General features: G+C 40.0%; 1 protein-coding gene across 3 annotated transcripts in view; it reads left to right on the top strand.

Annotated features, from left to right (window-relative positions):
- The window catches only part of LOC131366899 (protein unc-13 homolog B-like), a 90,662-nt gene that overhangs the window by 6,217 nt on the left and 67,365 nt on the right, over positions 1–17,080 (top strand). The window contains exons 2-3 of one of the 3 annotated variants that reach the window (XM_058411888.1): positions 6,092–6,121; positions 13,228–13,327. In XM_058411888.1, coding sequence (XP_058267871.1) covers positions 6,092–6,121; positions 13,228–13,327 — 130 coding nt within the window. Of the gene's footprint in view, positions 1–6,091; positions 6,122–6,911; positions 7,255–7,535; positions 7,939–13,227; positions 13,328–17,080 lie in introns of those variants that run through there. The other 2 variants (XM_058411889.1, XM_058411890.1) reach the window with 2 other exon arrangements.

Genomic DNA, 17,080 nt, shown 5'->3' with positions numbered 1-17,080 from the left:
AGACTAACTCCAAAGCAAATATAGGCGATTGGGTTTCAGGCATGACCGATACTCCAAAACTTCCCCCATGGTTTTTGGATAAATAATTTAAATGTATCTGTAGTATACAAGTTATAAAGTACCTTAGGCAAAGAAATTAGCATAGAGAGTCTATATTTATACCTCATCCAGGAAGAGGGAAACAACCTCAACATACTCTGACTGTGTTTGTGTTTGTTGGAAGAGTAATCAATATCAATAACCTAAACCTTTCTCTGTCTCTGTTTCTGTGTCTCTTGGTTTAACAGTGAGGGAAGTGTGGCTTCTGTGCCTCTCAGTCTTGGTGAAATGGGCGTGGCCGTTGTGCCTGTCAGTTGTCAGTCTGGGTGACGGAATATACTTAATAAAAAGAGTTTTTTTACACTCTAATATTACAAAGATCGACAAACTGAAGCCATGTCTTCTTTACAGAGACTGACAGGCACTCGGGCCACACCTCCGTTATTGGGACTGACCGACACTCAGGCCACATCTCCTTTCATGAAACTGTCAGGGTTTTAGGCCACGCCTTATTTACTGGGACTGATGACACTTAGGCCACACCTCCTTTATAGAGACTGACAGGCACTCAGGTAACACCTCCTTTACTTTGAGTGACTTGTACTCAGGCAACAACTCCTTTAGGGGGACTGACCGGCACTCAGGCCACACCTCCTTTACTGGGACTGACTGCCACTCAGGCCACACCTCCTTTACTGGGACTGACTGGCATTTAGGCCACACCTCCTTTAGTTGGACTGATGACATTCAGGCCACCAGTTGTGTATCTGAACTGACCGAAACTCAGGCCACAACTCCTTTCATGAAACTGTCAGGATTTTAGGCCACACCTTCTTTACCAGGACTGATGACACTTAGGCCACACCTCCTTTATAGAGACTGACAGGCACTCAGGTAACACCTCCTTTACTTTGAGTGACTTGTACTCAGGTAACACCTCCTTTAGTGGAACTGACCAGCACTCAGGCCACACCTCCTTTACTGGGACCAACTGCCACTCAGGCCACACCTCCTTTACTGGGACCAACTGCCACTCAGGCCACACCTTCTGTAGTGGGACTGACTGGGACTCAGGCCACACTTCCTTTACTGGTATTGACTGGCACTCAAGCCACACCTCCTTTAGTTGGACTGATGACTCTTAGGCCACACCTTATTTAGTTGGACTGACTGGCACTCAGGTTACACCTCCTTTAGTTGGACTGATGACACTTGGGCCACACCTCCTTTTACTTGGACTGACCGGCACTCAAGACATACCTCCTTTACAGGCACTCAGGCCAACCTTCTTTACTGGGACTGTCAGGCACAGAGGCCACACCTCCTTTGCTGGAACTGACAGGCACTCAGGCAACACCTCCTTTAGTGGGACTGATGACACTTTGGTCACACCTCCTTTACTTTGAGTGACTGGCACTCAGGCCACACCTCCTTTACTAGTATTGACTGCCACTCAGGCCACACCTCCCTTTACTGTATCTGACTGGCACTCAGGCCACACCTCCTTTATTTGTATTGACTGGCACACAGGCCACACCTTCTTTACTGGTATTGACTGGCACACAGGCCAGTTTATTGAGATTTTCATTTTACCAAAGCAGAGCCAAAAAAAACTCCAGGTGACCCAGATACAGAAGAGAAGCTATTAGAGATGAAGAACATGAACATGATGAAGGTTTGCTTTACTACAATGATGAGTTTGCTGAAGTGTTTTTGTGGAAATAGGAATGCTATTCATACAGAAGAATAGGTTTGGTTACTGGTGAATAGTTGTAGCTGTTTTCAGGGTAAATTAGGGCAGCATGTGCTGAGCGAACAAAAAAAGTGAAAAATAAAGTGGAAGCAAAAAGGAAAGAGATTGGAATTGCAATCCTCTGTCCATCTGTTGGATTCATCCATCAGTTTAAGCGTCCACACACACACACACTCTCTCTCTCTCTCTCTCTCTCTCTCGCTTCAGAAGGCCAAAAGCAAATAACAAATGCCAGAACTCGGCGTCCACTGTTTCCATCCTCACTTCCTGCTTCCTGTTGCACAGTTCCTCCTTTTGACCTCCTGGAAGGCTGATCTCTGGTTTATCAGTGATCCAGCATGGGTGTAACATTATTTTATGTCCTCCTCAATTGTACAGTGGTAAAGAAAAGACACAGCTCACTGGGGGTCAGTTGTATCAGGGGGGTATGACAATTGTAACAGTACAAAGTTACTGGTTGAAAATGTGGCAATCCATGGCAAGGAGCCAAGTGAATAAAATAGGCCCACTCTCTCTGTGTGGGAGGGGCAAACTCTCTCTTTTTCTTTTGGTCAATCACAGGGTCATCATCTCATGTACTGTGGATCCTCTGCATACGAATTGAAGGCATTCGTTCTGGAGGCGAGTTCTTAAGGTGAAAATTTGAATTGTGAAGCGAATTCAGCCAGTTCAGCGAGTTCCAGCCACCCAAAAATATGACCAATACGAAGCGTATGTAAACTGTATGGCTGCTTGCAAAGAACTGACCCAAGCCAAGCATTCCATGTCAAGGGTCCTCACAGGAAGTCGTGCCACCATGCTTGGGCTAAAAATAGAACAGACCGCCCATATTCAAGACAGGTAGCTGGTGGGTGGGAACTGGAAGATGACCAAATAATGGGGAGAAAATAGTTCTCATCTCTGCCCTCGGGGTGTGGAGTTGGCATGTTCTCCCCATGCTTTTGGGGGTTTCCTCCAGGGTTTCCGGTTTCCTCCCCCAGGTGTTGTAGTCTGACTGGCATCTCTACATTGTCTGTAGTGTGTAAGTGTGTGTGTAGTTGTGGCCTGCAGTGGGTTGGCACCCTGTCCATAGGTTGGTTTCCCTTTCTTTGTGCCCTGGGTTCCTTGGTATAGGCCTATCCATGACCCTGTGTCTGATAAGTGTCTTAGAAGATGGATGGATGGATGGATGGATGATTTTAAATGTATATTTTGAACCAACATTATTTCCAGGCCAACTTGTTATTGAGTTCTTGAAACTCAATCAGTTAATCGGTAAAAATGTATTTATTTTAAATTTATTTTAATTATTTTAAATTTCTTTCTTTATTTTAAATTAATATATTATTTTATGTATTAATTTAAATAAAAGATATAATACAATTAAATACAAAGACAATTAAATATATACTTTAAAATATTATATTTTTTATTTATTTTTTACTTAAAATGAAATGCATTAATCACAGACCCCAGGAAGTTCACCGTTCCCAAATGAGAACAGCAGGTAGTCGTTTATATGATGATCAGACAGTGGTGTATTCTAAGGAAAGCTTGTGACGCTGTTTTAACATCATTAGAATGGGAAGGTAGGATGTGGAGTTAGTCACGGACGCTTTATTTGTGAAGTGCGTGAACCAGCATCTGAGATGAGCCTCAGTTTCCATCGTTTCGTTCAACATTAACGGTTAAGCATCAGGGATTAAGGAGGCAGGAGGCGTGAACATTGGCTTTCCACCAGTGTCTTTCAGTGTGGATGCTCTGGTTTACATGCCTATTTTTGTCCAATTTACTGCTATGTTGTTCTCCGTGCTACATGGTAAACTATTTGCATGGTAATTTGTCATTTGACTCAATACTCATGTAACTTCAGTCCAAGTCTCAGTATACAGGCTACAGTATTAAAGAAATATCAGTATCCGAGCAAACCTGCTGACCGCTACAGCATTAAAGACATCAAGCTGAAAAAGTTTGAGTAATGTACATTCTGTTAATCCCGAGATGGCGTTAAGCACACAGTCCAATCCCAGCATCCATCTGTCACATTCATCTCCTAAATAATCTGCTGTAATAATCTCATTCAATCCTGTAATAGTGAGTGTGTGGAGAGAGATAGAGAGAGAGAGAGAGAGCTAAAGATGTGGAGACTGCAAAAACACACAGAGGATACAGAACGAGGGAAAAGGGAAAGGAGAGAGAAAGAAAACAAAGAAAGAGAAAGAAACAGAAAGAAAGAAAAACAGAAGTGAAAAAGCTTAAGAAGGATGGAAAGAAAGAAGAAAATAAATGAGAGAGAGAAAAAAGGAAAGGAAGAGTGAAGAACAGAAGGGAAAATGTTAGAAAAAAAGGGATGAAAAAGAAAGAAAGAAATGAGTGAGTGAATGAATGAAAATATGAATGAATGAGAGAGAGAAAGAAAGAAACAAACAAACAAAGAAAGAAGAAATGAGTGAATGAATGTATGAGTGAATGAGAGAGAAAGAAAGAAACAAACAAACAAAGAAAGATGGCAGACAGGAAGTAAAAGCAGAAGAAAAGCAGGTTTAGAAAGACAGAGAAAATGGAACAGAGAACAAATAGAAAAAAGAAAGCAAAAGAAATAGACAAAGAAATGAAAAAGAGAAAGTACGGAAAATGGAACAAAAGAGGAAAAGTAACGAAAAAACACAAACAATAAAGCGAAATGAAAACGATAAACGAAAAGCAATCAAAAGCAAATGAAACTGCTAAAGAATGAAAGGAACGAGAGAAAAAGAAAATGGCAGAAAGACGTGTGTGAGTGTGGAGTATAATGAAGTCCAGCAGAAAGACGTGTGTGAGTGTGGAGTGTAATGATGCCCTGATGTCCAGCAGAAAGACGTGTGTGAGTGTGGAGTGTAATGATGTCCAGCAGAAAGACGTGTCTGAGTGTGGAGTATAATGAAGTCCTGATGTCCAGCAGAAAGATGTGTGTGAGTGTGGAGTATAATAATGTCCAGCAGAAAGACGTGTGTGAGTGTGGAGTGTAATGATGTCCAGCAGAAAGACGTGTCTGAGTGTGGAGTATAATGATGCCCTGATGTCCAGCAGAAAGACATGTGTGAGTGTGGATTGTAATGATGTCCAGCAGAAAGACGTGAGTGTGGAGTGTAATGATGCCCTGATGTCCAGCAGAAAGACGTGTGTGAGTGTGGAGTGTAATGATGTCCGGCAGAAAGACGTGTGTGAGTGTGGAGTGTAATGATGTCCAGCAGAAAGACGTGTGTGAGTGTGGAGTATAATGAAGTCCTGATGTCCAGCAGAAAGACATGTGTGAGTGTGGAGTATATTGAAGTCCTGATGTCCAGCAGAAAGACGTGTGTGAGTGTGGAGTGTAATGAAGTCCAGCAGAAAGACGTGTGTGAGTGTGGTGTAATGAAGTCCAGCAGAAAGACGTGTGTGAGTGTGGAGTATAATGATGTCCAGCAGAAAGACGTGTGTGAGTGTGGAGTATAATGAAGTCCTGATGTCCAGCAGAAAGACGTGTGTGAGTGTGGAGTGTAATGAAGTCCAGCAGAAAGACGTGTGTGAGTGTGGAGTGTAATGAAGTCCAGCAGAAAGACGTGTGTGAGTGTGGAGTGTAATGAAGTCCAGCAGAAAGACGTGTGTGAGTGTGGAGTGTAATGAAGTCCAGCAGAAAGACGTGTGTGAGTGTAATGAAGTCCAGCAGAAAGACGTGTGTGAGTGTGGAGTGTAATGAAGTCCAGCAGAAAGACGTGTGTGAGTGTGGAGTGTAATGAAGTCCAGCAGAAAGACGTGTGTGAGTGTGGAGTGTAATGAAGTCCAGCAGAAAGACGTGTGTGAGTGTGGAGTGTAATGAAGTCCAGCAGAAAGACGTGTGTGAGTGTGGAGTGTAATGAAGTCCAGCAGAAAGACGTGTGTGAGTGTGGAGTGTAATGAAGTCCAGCAGAAAGACGTGTGTGAGTGTGGAGTGTAATGAAGTCCAGCAGAAAGACGTGTGTGAGTGTGGAGTGTAATGAAGTCCAGCAGAAAGACGTGTGTGAGTGTGGAGTATAATGAAGTCCAGCAGAAAGACGTGTGTGAGTGTAATGAAGTCCAGCAGAAAGACGTGTGTGAGTGTGGAGTATAATGAAGTCCTGAAGTCTTTCCTCTGATCTGATCTCACTCCCAGTCCTGAGACTAACAGCCTTCATCTCACTCCATCTGACTTCAGTTAGATTGTGTTTTTGTGTTTTGCTTGTGTTTTTTACTGCCTTTTCATCTCCTGCACATTCTAACCATTGTTTCTCTTTCTCTCTCTCTCTCTCTCTCTCTCTCTCTCTCTCTCTCTCTCCTGTTTAGTGAAGAAAGCCAAACTCCAGGGGCCTCCAGGTAAGCTCAGACGTTTCTCCTCTATAAGTGTGCTGTGTGAGTGTGTGGTGGCATTTTGTCCTGCAGAGTAACACAAGACGGAGGTGTGTAGCGTTTTTTTTTTCGGGTTTCATCTTTCTTACACAAAGCTTATTTGTTTTCCGAGTTTGTTCTGCTCCTGACATTTCTAACCCTCCCGGAGTCGGTCAGTCATGGAACACAGGGAAATGTTACAGAGATAAACTTTAGCTGTAGATCCAGTCGGTTTATTTATTTTATTTTATTTATTTTTTAATTTAACTTAATTTAATTAATTTATTTTTTATTTATTAATTTATATATTATATATTTATTTATATATTATATATTTATTTATATATAAATGAATTAATATATATATATATATATATATATATATATATATATATATATATATATATATATATATATATATATATATATATATAATATATAATATATAATAATATTTTTATTTTTTTTGTTTGTTTATTTCTGTCTTTGCGTGTTCTGTGTTTTCAGTCAGATGCACTGGTGCTGTAACAGGCAGGGAATAAAAAGTTTCTCTGTGTGAGGAAACCACAGCCTGATCGATCCATGCGCATTAGGGAATGTCCCAAGGCTGACGTTTCTCTGCACTGGGAATGAGATCAGTGCAGGTTAAGCCCAAATCCCTCCTCCCTCCTCTATCCTCCCCCTGTACTAATCCTCTGCACTGTTTGCCCTCAGAGCGTTCCCATAAGCCCCGTGACCGAGCAGGAAGTGAGGGAATGCTGGGGAGTGCCCATGCTCCTACAGTCCTGCACTGCCGAACCTGTAATCTCTCTGTTTTTCATATTAAAGATGAGTTTCAGGCTTTCAGAGGATCGAGGGATCGGGGAAATGGTTACAGAAATACATTAACTGCTAAGTAATGCTGATACATGACGAGAAACATGACCAGGAAGTGAGTTATTCTTCCTGAAACCAGGGTCATTTACGCCATTACTTTTATTCCTTTATTTATTTTTATTAAAGACCGCTACCTCTGTTAATGTTGACTGTTAATAAACAATGGAGAAAAAGCTTAAGAAGGATGGAAAGAATGAAGGAAATACATGAGAGAAAGAATGGAAGAATGAAGAACGGAATATAAGGTACGAGGAATGTAAGAAAAAATGAATAAAACAAGTGAAAGTGTTATAAATGACCTTTCTGGCTTTTACTCATGCTGCGGAATTGATGCTGTTTTGAATTGAATCGAAGTTCTCCGAGAAGCAAATCATAATGACCGGGGATTTCGTATTGGACTTTGAATATGTATATAAGTTGTTTTTTTGTTTTTTTTTTTATTATTATTATTACTTGGTATCAGTATTACAGTAACACGTCATTTAGAAATCTTATTAGAAGAAGAAGAACTGAGGGCATGGAGCCTTTATCACCACACAGACATTACAGCAGAGTGGAATGCTTTTCTTCACATGTCCCAGCTGAGGAAGTTGGGTTCAGAGCACAGGGTTCTGGAGCAGAGAGGGTTAAGGGCCTTGCTCAGGGGCCCAACAGTGGAGCTTTGTGGTGCCGGGTCAACTCGAACCCTGATCAACAACCCAGAAAGAGCCTTAACCACTTGAACCACCCTCAGTGATGGTTACAGTGGCTGATTTTTCCCAAGTCAGCACTTCAGTATCTGTGAGGATCGTCAGTAGCTGATGACAGAGACAGGTGGGACTGTAGGGAGTGGCGTGCCTGATCTCGGCTCTGTCTCAAATCAAACAGAAGATCAGATGAGCGTCGTGAGGTAGAGTGTAGAGCTGCATCTCCTCCCTGTCCGGCTGAAGGTAAACACTGCTCCCGTATTGACACTCGGCTCTTTTGTTTCTCGGAGATCCGGTGTGTTTGCTCAGTTCTGTAAACTACACGGCTGTTCAGGACGTTTGTCCTGTCACTAAAAACAATGTGACCTGCTTCACATGGATCATGTTGGTTGTTTGATCAGATTTAATCAGGTTTGTCAGACATTGTGAACGTTCTCGGGTTTTTGTGTGCTTTGGACGTTTTGTTAGAAATCATCCCCTGGTGCTTTTCCAGTGATCACCTGCCTGGTCAGAATTGTGTTCTGTGTTGCTTTTCTGCTCGGCGTGGCTGTACAGACTGGTTATTTGAGCTACCATAGCTTTCCATTTAGATCAAACCTGTCAGGCCATTCTTCTCTGATCTCTCTCATTAATGAGGGTCTTTCTCATTAATTAATCCTTTCTGTTTTCCCCCCCTCATAAACATTAGAGACTGTCATTAATTGTATTGTATTTATAATTGTATTATAAAAATATTACAATTTAGAAAAATATTAGATAGTTCTAATATTTACCATGATAAATGTTCCTAAAAATAGTTTTTATATTTATTATATATTTTTATATTTAAAATAAGATTTGCATGAAAACAATATTTGATTAAATTAAAATGTAATAAATTTAATTTATATTTAATAAAAATAATTTATAATTAAATATTGCAATTTCCAAAAAAAAAGAGAAAAAGTCCTAAATGTCTATAAAAAAGCACTGATATTTTTGTATTAAAACAAGATTTGCATTGCTTAAAAATATCTATCTATCTATCTATCTATCTATCTATATATGTATGTGTGTGTGTATATATATATATATATATATATATATATATATATATATATATATATATATATATATATATATATATATATATATATATATATTTATTTATTTATTTACCAATTTCTATATTTATTTAAATTGATAAATATCTACATATTAGATATTTATCAATTTAAATATCTAATATGTAACATGATAATGTTCTAAATGTCTACGAAAGTATTTTGATATTTTTGTACTAAAAGTAAGATTTCAGTTTTGTAAAGAAATTATATCTAATTAAAAATAAATAAATATTACAATTTTCCAAGACATTTCTAATATGTAGCATGATAAATATTTCTAGAAAAAGTCCTAAATGTCTACAAAAAGGACTTTGATATTTTTATGGAAAATAAGCATTTTCATATTTGCATTTCTTAAAAAAATAATTATATGTAATTAAAAAAAACTTTAATTTTCAAGGCCAGTTCTAATGGAAACGTCCTAGAAAATGTCTATAAATATAAATATATTTTTGTATTAAAAAAAATAAGATTTGCATTTCTTTAAAAAAAATTATATATAATTAATGACATTAAATATTACTATTTTCAAAGACATTTCTTATATGTAGCATGATAAATGTTCCTCAAAAAAGTCCTAAATGTCTACAAAAGCATACTGAAATTTTTGTTTAAAATAAGATTTCCATTTTAAAAAAATAATAATAATAATTGTGTATAATAAAAAAATACATTTTTTTATACATTTGTAATATGTCTGCATGATGAATATTCCTAAAAGAAAGTCCTAAATGTCTACAGAAGCATTTTGATATTTTTATATTAAAAATAAAATATTTTCTAAATAGTATATTACAGTTTTCAAAGACATTTCCAGTATGTAGCATGGTATATGTTTGTTAATAATACTACAAAGAACTATTGCATTAAAAAAAATCTACAAACGCACATTTCATATTTTAAAATAAAAAATAAGATTTGCAAAATGTGTGAATTTTTTTTTTTTGATTTGTTGAGTAAAGGGGAAAAAATGGGGAAAAAAAAAAAAAAAAGGATTTTTTTAAACAATAAATACACCACCTCAAGTTTTGTTTAGTCTCCCAGCTGTGATGGGAAACTGTGTGTGTGTGATTAGTGTGTGATGGAAACATCTCATTAATCCAGCTCTGTAAGTAAATAGCACTACGGTCTCTTGGGATGCTAACGCTAATGTTTGCTAACAGTCTGTGAAGACAAAGCTCAGTCTGGAGGATTCAATTTCAATCCCAGTGAAGTGGCATTTCCAATTAAAACCCAGTCCCACAGGGGGAAAAAATCGGTGCTCTTGTTTTGGATTGTGGCTTCAGGTGCTGCAGCGAGTCCTCTGCCATGTGCAGATTATTAGTTTAGCTTTGAATTAAGAGACAAAGTGAGTTATGTGGGCTATTTAATCAGATTATATACTGGATTTGTTTGTTTCTGTCATTTGATTTCTGGGACATATTTGGCATGTGATTGTGATTGCAGCTCAAAAAAGGTCTAACTCTACTGTATCCATCCATCAGTCCATCATCTACTGCTATTCTGAAGGTGATTAGTTAGAAAACAAACAAACATTCATGCTACTTCGCTAAATTCAGAAGGTACAGCCCCTGATGTTAACCATGATGTTAATCCCAGAATCACTAAGCTACATCGCTAACATGATCCAGGTTATCAATACAGAAGGTTTTCTGATTATTAAAAAATATCTGAAATATTCTGGTTGCCCATCTTGACGAATCTGTTATTACTTCAACGTAGAACCCTGGTTTTATATTCTATATATGATGTGGAAGCTTAGTGGTTAAGGCGTTGGAGTACCTGAGCAAGGCCCTTAATCCTCAGTAGCTCTTAAAAATGTAAGTCACTCTGGATAAGGGCGTCTACCAAATACCAGAAATGTAACTGTAAGAAACTAATCCCTAATCATCTGTAGTCACACAGGATTTTTCCTTTTTTTAAGATTATATTAAAGGTAAATTTATTGTCATTGCACATGAGTTCAAGGCAACAAAATGCAGCCAGCATCTAACCAGAAGTGCAAAGCAGTAGTGAAATATAAACATGTGCAGATATATAGATATTGAATTCATTGATCATTGAGATCAGGTGTTGTTTTTCAGGGGTTGGGCTCGGCCCCTTAGTTCCAGTGAAAGGAACTCTTAATGCTTCAGCTTCATACCAAGACATTTTGGACAATTTCATGCTCTTTGTGGGAACAGTTTGGGGATGACCCCTTCCTGTTCCAACATGACCAAAGCAAGGTCCATAAAGACATGGATGAGTGAGTCTGGTGTGGAGGAACTTGACTGGCCTGCACAGAGTCCTGACCTCAACCCTATAGAACACCTTTGGGATGAATTAGAGAGGAGACTGTGAGCCATTCCCAAACTGGGATGTCTGCCTTTACATGCACATGAATGTAATATGGAGTTGCCCCACCGCTTTGCAGCTATAACAGCTTCAACTCTTCTGGGAAGGCTTTCCACAAGGTTTAGGAGTCTGTTTATGGGAATTTTTGACCATTCCTTTAGAAGCGCATTTGTGAGGTCAGGCACTGATGTTGGATGAGAAGGTCTGGCTCGCAGTCTCTGCTCTAATTCATCCCAAAGGTGTTCTATAGGGTTGAGGTCAGGACTCTGTGGAGGTCAAATCTGCATAATATTTTTTATAATTATTTTTTTTGTGTAGCTGTAGCTGTTTTTAACATACAGCCATGTAATTTATTGTTATGTGTTATTATACGGTCAGGGTTTAAAGCTCTGCATGTTGTGTATCTTTGACCCAGAAAGCCCAGTTACTGTGCAGGACAAATGTTTTTTTTTTTTTAGTGTGTGTGTGTGTGTGTGTGGGGTACTGCCCCTTTTTTCTAATTTCTCTCTTTTATCATCATCTAGTCCTGATATCTTACCTTTTCCCCCTCAATAACCTCTCATTCCTCGAATAACCTGAGTGTTATCTTTGTCCTTGATATTTCTGTTTTGTTGATGCCGTCGTCATGGGCAAAAAGGGGTTATGTTTGTCTGAATCACCATGGCAACCAAAAGAAAATAAAATGCAGGACGTGAAAGTTTACATAATTTTGTGTAGAGCTGAAACAGTGATTATAAGAAGGCCAAGATACAAGCAGTATACTAGCATGCAGGTGTGTGTGTGTGTGTGTGTGTGTGTGTGTGTGTGGTTCTTAATCCTCGTCCACTCCATCACTCGGACACAAATGAAGCCGTACTGTTATGTCACACAGCGTAATCCCTCCACCAGGTCCGAGATTTTTTGTCTGATTCAGCCATACAGATTTCACAGTCAGATGCAGTGTGAGGTCTGATTTCTGTAGAGCTCTTCAACACACACACAACACACACTCATGCTGAAGCACCGAAAGACGGTGAGCGACTGATAAAGACCTCATTTATACCTGATGGGTTTATGCATCTTGAGTAAGAGGATAATAACAACAACAGTAAAAACAACACAGATAATAACAAGGTTGTGATTGGTATTCGGATTATTAAACAATAATATGAACAATAAAAACTAACAATTAAATAAAAAATGGCAGCAATGCTGAAGTTGATATACTATCAGTAGGAGATTATCTTTAGGTGCTACAGTTTTCCATGTCTGCAAGATTACAAGAGGTAAATTGCTCGCGATTTCTCAGTGGGCGGAGCTAAGGCTTTCTCTGCTTTCAGTCACAGCAATAATAACCAACTAGCGTCTGTGCTAATATATGTGAAAGAGATGAGGGGTGTGTGTGTGTGTGTGTGTGTGAAGTGGGAATATGCGGTGTGTGAGGAAAAATTGTATGTGTGTGTGTGAGAGGTAAGAGTGTGTTTATGCATGTGTGTGAGGTAGGAGTGTGTGTGAGGTGAGAATACTGTATGTGTGTGTGAGGTAGGTGTGTGTGTGAGGTGTTAATATGCGTGTGTGTGAGGTAGGAGTGTGTGTGTGAGGTGTTAATGTGCGTGTGAGGTAGGAGTGTATGTGTGAGGTGTTAATATGCGTGTGCGTGAGGTAGGAGTGTGTGTGAGGTGAGAATACTGTATGTGTGTGTCAGGTAGGTGTGTGTGGTGTGTGAGAGGTGATAATATGCATGTATAACGTAAAAGTGTGTGTGAGGTGGGAATATGTGTGTATAAGGTAAGGTAAAAGTGTGTGTGTGTGTATGAAGCATGAATAAGACATAGTGAGATGATGAACTTGATGTGTTCAGATTTTCGGAGCGTGTGAGGAACACCTCGAGGCGTCAGAGCGCTGCAGGATTTCTGCTGTCGAAGATCTGTATATAAATCAAATCCTCCAGATTTAGAGGCGGAGCTGAAGAATAACACTAACACTAGCTGAGAGTCAGGAGCAGCTTGACCGTGATGGATGACCCCGAGCCGTCTCAGAGCCGTGTCAGGGCCGTGGAGGAAACAGGAAGCAGAGTAGAATATAACAAACACGTCTCTTCTTTTCATTCCAGACAAATTCAACGCCTATGTGACCCTGAAGGTTCAGAATGTCAAGAGTACGACCATCACGGTGCGAGGACACCAGCCATGCTGGGAGCAGGACTTCATGTTGTAAGTCTCTACACGATTCACACTAACGCTTTCCTGGACGTCTTTGGTATTAGTGTGTGTCAGTAGTCAGTTATATGATCTATCATGATACTAAAAACCAAATTATTGTGATATTAAAAGCAAATTATCCAACAGCGCTGTCAAATTCTGGACACAAGGTGTTAGTTTCTGTTTTTCTGACAGTAAATCAGTCTTATTCACGGCACCTCTCACTGGTCATAATGTTATGCCTGACCAAAATGATCTGCTGTGGTGACCTCGTACAGCCAACAACACCACCACATTGTAATGACGGCATAGAGTGTCTAACCACTGCAATATCAATACCTCTCTCTCTCTCTCTCTCTCTCTCTCACTTTTAGAGAGAGGTTAGTGTTTGCAAATGAACTCTCCCTCAGGCTCCTTGTTTAACCCCTTGGACAATCATAGATCTTATCACTCTCTACATCTCAGACCTGCTGCTTTATAGTCCAGCATGAGGACATGCACCGACCCCCCCCCCCCCCCCTTAAGGAATAACCCAGATATTCCCCAAAAGCAGTTTGTCCAGTGGCGGAACCAGAAGCTGAAAACATTAACAACAAGCCTCACGTCACGCTTCACGTGTTTGCCCTCACGCATGATCGGTCATGTGAGCCGTACGGGGCGTGTTTCCGCATTTCCTTCAGCACTACAGACAGACAACAGCTGTGTGCCTCTGTGTTTTTCTGCTGCTGAAAAGGTGAATTGTGTGTTAATCTGGAGCAGGACAATGAATTCAGAGTGGACGATGGTGGACAGCGTGATGCATACGATCGATATGCATCACAATGTACAATAAATATCTAAATTGAGATATCTCATATCACAGGTTTATTTTAATAAGAATGGTGCATGTAATATGGTTTCTATAGCAACAGCTCATTCAACCCGTGGTATCCCAGCTCGATCACAGGGATTAGTACAGTGGACGGTGGTTTGGACTGTTGATGTTTTCTCTTCTTCTTTGTTTTCTTTCTCTCTTCTTTCTCCCCTTCCTATTCTTCTTTCTTTTATTCATCCTCTACTTCCTATTCCTTCTTTACTCTGCTTTACGTCTTCTTTCCAAAAAGGGCGAACACCTACAGTCATATTTTTCTTTTCTTTTCTTTTCTTTTCTTTTTCATTTGTCTTTTACTTTATTTTATGATGTGAGGCTCGTCTTCTTCTTCTTCTTCTTCTTTCCTGCCTTCCACTTTATCTTTTTCTTCCACCTCATCATCTTCTTCTTGCTCTTCTACTTTTGTATTCTTTTTTCTTCAATTTTTCCATCCAGGTTTTCCTTCTTCCCCTGCTTCTGCATCCTCTTCTTTGTCTGAATTTCTTACTCTTCCGCTTCTCCTCCCTCTTTTTCTCTCTCTCTTCTTTTTCCTCTTCCTATTCTTTTTTCTTTTCTTCATTCTCTACTTCTTTACTCTGCTCCTTACTCTTTCTCACCCTTTCCCAAAAGGGTGAACACCTACAGTCATATTTCTTTCTTTTCCTTTTCCTGTCTTTTTCTTTTCTTTCCTTTCCCTTTCCCTTTCCTTTCTTTTCTTTTTCCCCCCTTTTTTCTTTTTTTCTTTTTTCCCCTTTTTCCTTTTCTTTTTCTTTATCATTTTCTTTCTTTTTCCTTTCTTTTCTTTTTTCCCCTTTTTGTCTTTCCTTTCCCTTTCCCTTTCCCTTTCCTTCCCTGTCCTGTCCCTTTGCCTTTCCCTTTTTCTTTTTCCTTATATTTCCTTGTCCATTTCATTACCTCTCCTCTCCTCTCCTCTCCTCTCCTCTTTAAGAACAAGAAAAAAGAGCGCCTGCTGAGGGAATAGCCGTTTAGACCTGCTGTCACATTTGTATTATAACCGGAACTTGTCTCTCGTCTCATTAGCTGTAAATGGATAAAAACTACAGCGTCCCATTCTTTAACAAATACATCATTAGCAACGGCAGATTGCTAGTTCACTGTAGGGAAATAGGAAAATATTCAACTTTCGGCCACTGCTAAAATAACACTGAGACGCTTTATTTTATTCCATTAATATTTTAAGTGTTTAACTACAAGCAATAAAGTTTTCTACTGTTTAATATTGAGCAGCCTTGCCTGCTGTTGCACACTTGCTTAATATGAGCCATGGATCAAGCACCATCCTCTGAATCTGACTGATTTACTGCCTTTTATGGCTTGAGTATTGAGTCACTGCAGGTTTCGGTCAGCAGATGGACGACGGTCTGAAAAAAGGTTTACAGTCGAAGGATCTTATTGATGTTCGAACCTTTTCCCTCCACTCATCCTGTTCATGTAGCGTCATTCTGCTCTGTTATACCGTATAAGATCTTGAGCTTTATCGAACCTCTGCTTTCAGGAGGCAAAAGTTTCGGCACCCTGAGGCAGTGTTAAATTAGCGTTCACATGCCATTCGGTTGTAATGGGAGCTCAGGAAAGCCAGATGTCCCCCCGATTGAACAGGTCCTTCTAGTGTTCCTCGCTCTCCGATAAGCATTACGGATAACGTAATAAAGAGGACGACTCCGTCCCCTCAGGGAGACACACAGGGAACCTCTCAGTTCATGACTCTTGATCCAGACTAAAGCTCACTGATGTCGAGCCTCAGTACTGCTTATCGTTACTACATGGAGCACACCTTCACATTAAATACAGCAGTTTTTTTGACCATCTGTTACTTCCTTATCTGCGTGTGTGACACACACACACACACACACACACACTTTTACCTCACACAAGCATATTCTCTATATTATGAAGCTCCCCAGAATATTTAAATTCTGTGAAATGACGTTCAGGTCAGCCTTAGTTCTTACTCTTTTACCTAGAGAGAGAGAGAGAGAGAGACAGAAAGAAACAGGGATAGAGAAAGAGAGACACGGTGAGAGAGACACAGTGCAAGAGACACAGAGAGAGATGGAGAAAGAGAGAGACAGTGATGGGAAAGTTAGACAGAAAGAGAGACACAGAAGAGAGACAGAAAGTCCGGGGTGAAAAAACGGGAAAGAGACAGAAAGGGAGACACAGAAAGGAAGAGATGGAGAGAAAGACAGAGAGAAAGTGAGAGAGAGAGACAGAGAGGCAAAGACAGAGAGAGTGAGAGAGATGGACAGAGACAGAAAAAGAGAGAGAGAGAGAGAGAGTTAAAGGGGCAGAGAGATACCGAGAGATAAAAAAAAAAAACAGATATAGAAAGACGCAGAGAGAGAGAGAGACAGAGAAATAGAGATAGAGAGATTTTATGAAACTTATGGAACATGAGGAAACGTCTTCTGGCAGGATGATGGTGAGGATAGTGATGGTGGTGATGGTGATGATGGTGGTGGTGATGATGGTGAGGATAGTGGTGGTGATGGTGGTGATGGTGATGATGGTGGTGATGATGATGGTGAGGATAGTGGTGGTGATGGTGAGGATAGTGGTGGTGGTGATGACGATGATGGTGATGATGGTGGTGGTGATGATGGTGAGGATAGTGGTGGTGGTGATGATGGTGATGATGGTGGTGATGATGATGGTGGTGATGACGATGATGGTGGTGATGATGGTGTTGATGACGATGGTGGTGGTGGTCATGACGATGGTGGTGATGATGATGGTGATGATTCTGCTTTGATCCCTCCCTCTGTGTTGTAAATAAAGGAAAGGGAAGCGGTTCTCTCCTGCAGCTTGGTGTGGAAATGCATTCATTATTTATTTATAGTCTGTCAGTGGACTGTTAAGTGCTGAGGAGGAGCCCAGGCTGGTCAGCTGAAGGG

Source organism: Hemibagrus wyckioides, linkage group LG16 (assembly GCF_019097595.1).
Source record: "Hemibagrus wyckioides isolate EC202008001 linkage group LG16, SWU_Hwy_1.0, whole genome shotgun sequence".
In the NCBI taxonomy this organism is placed as follows: Eukaryota; Metazoa; Chordata; class Actinopteri; order Siluriformes; family Bagridae; genus Hemibagrus; species Hemibagrus wyckioides.
This window is presented reverse-complemented; position numbering and strand designations above follow the sequence as displayed.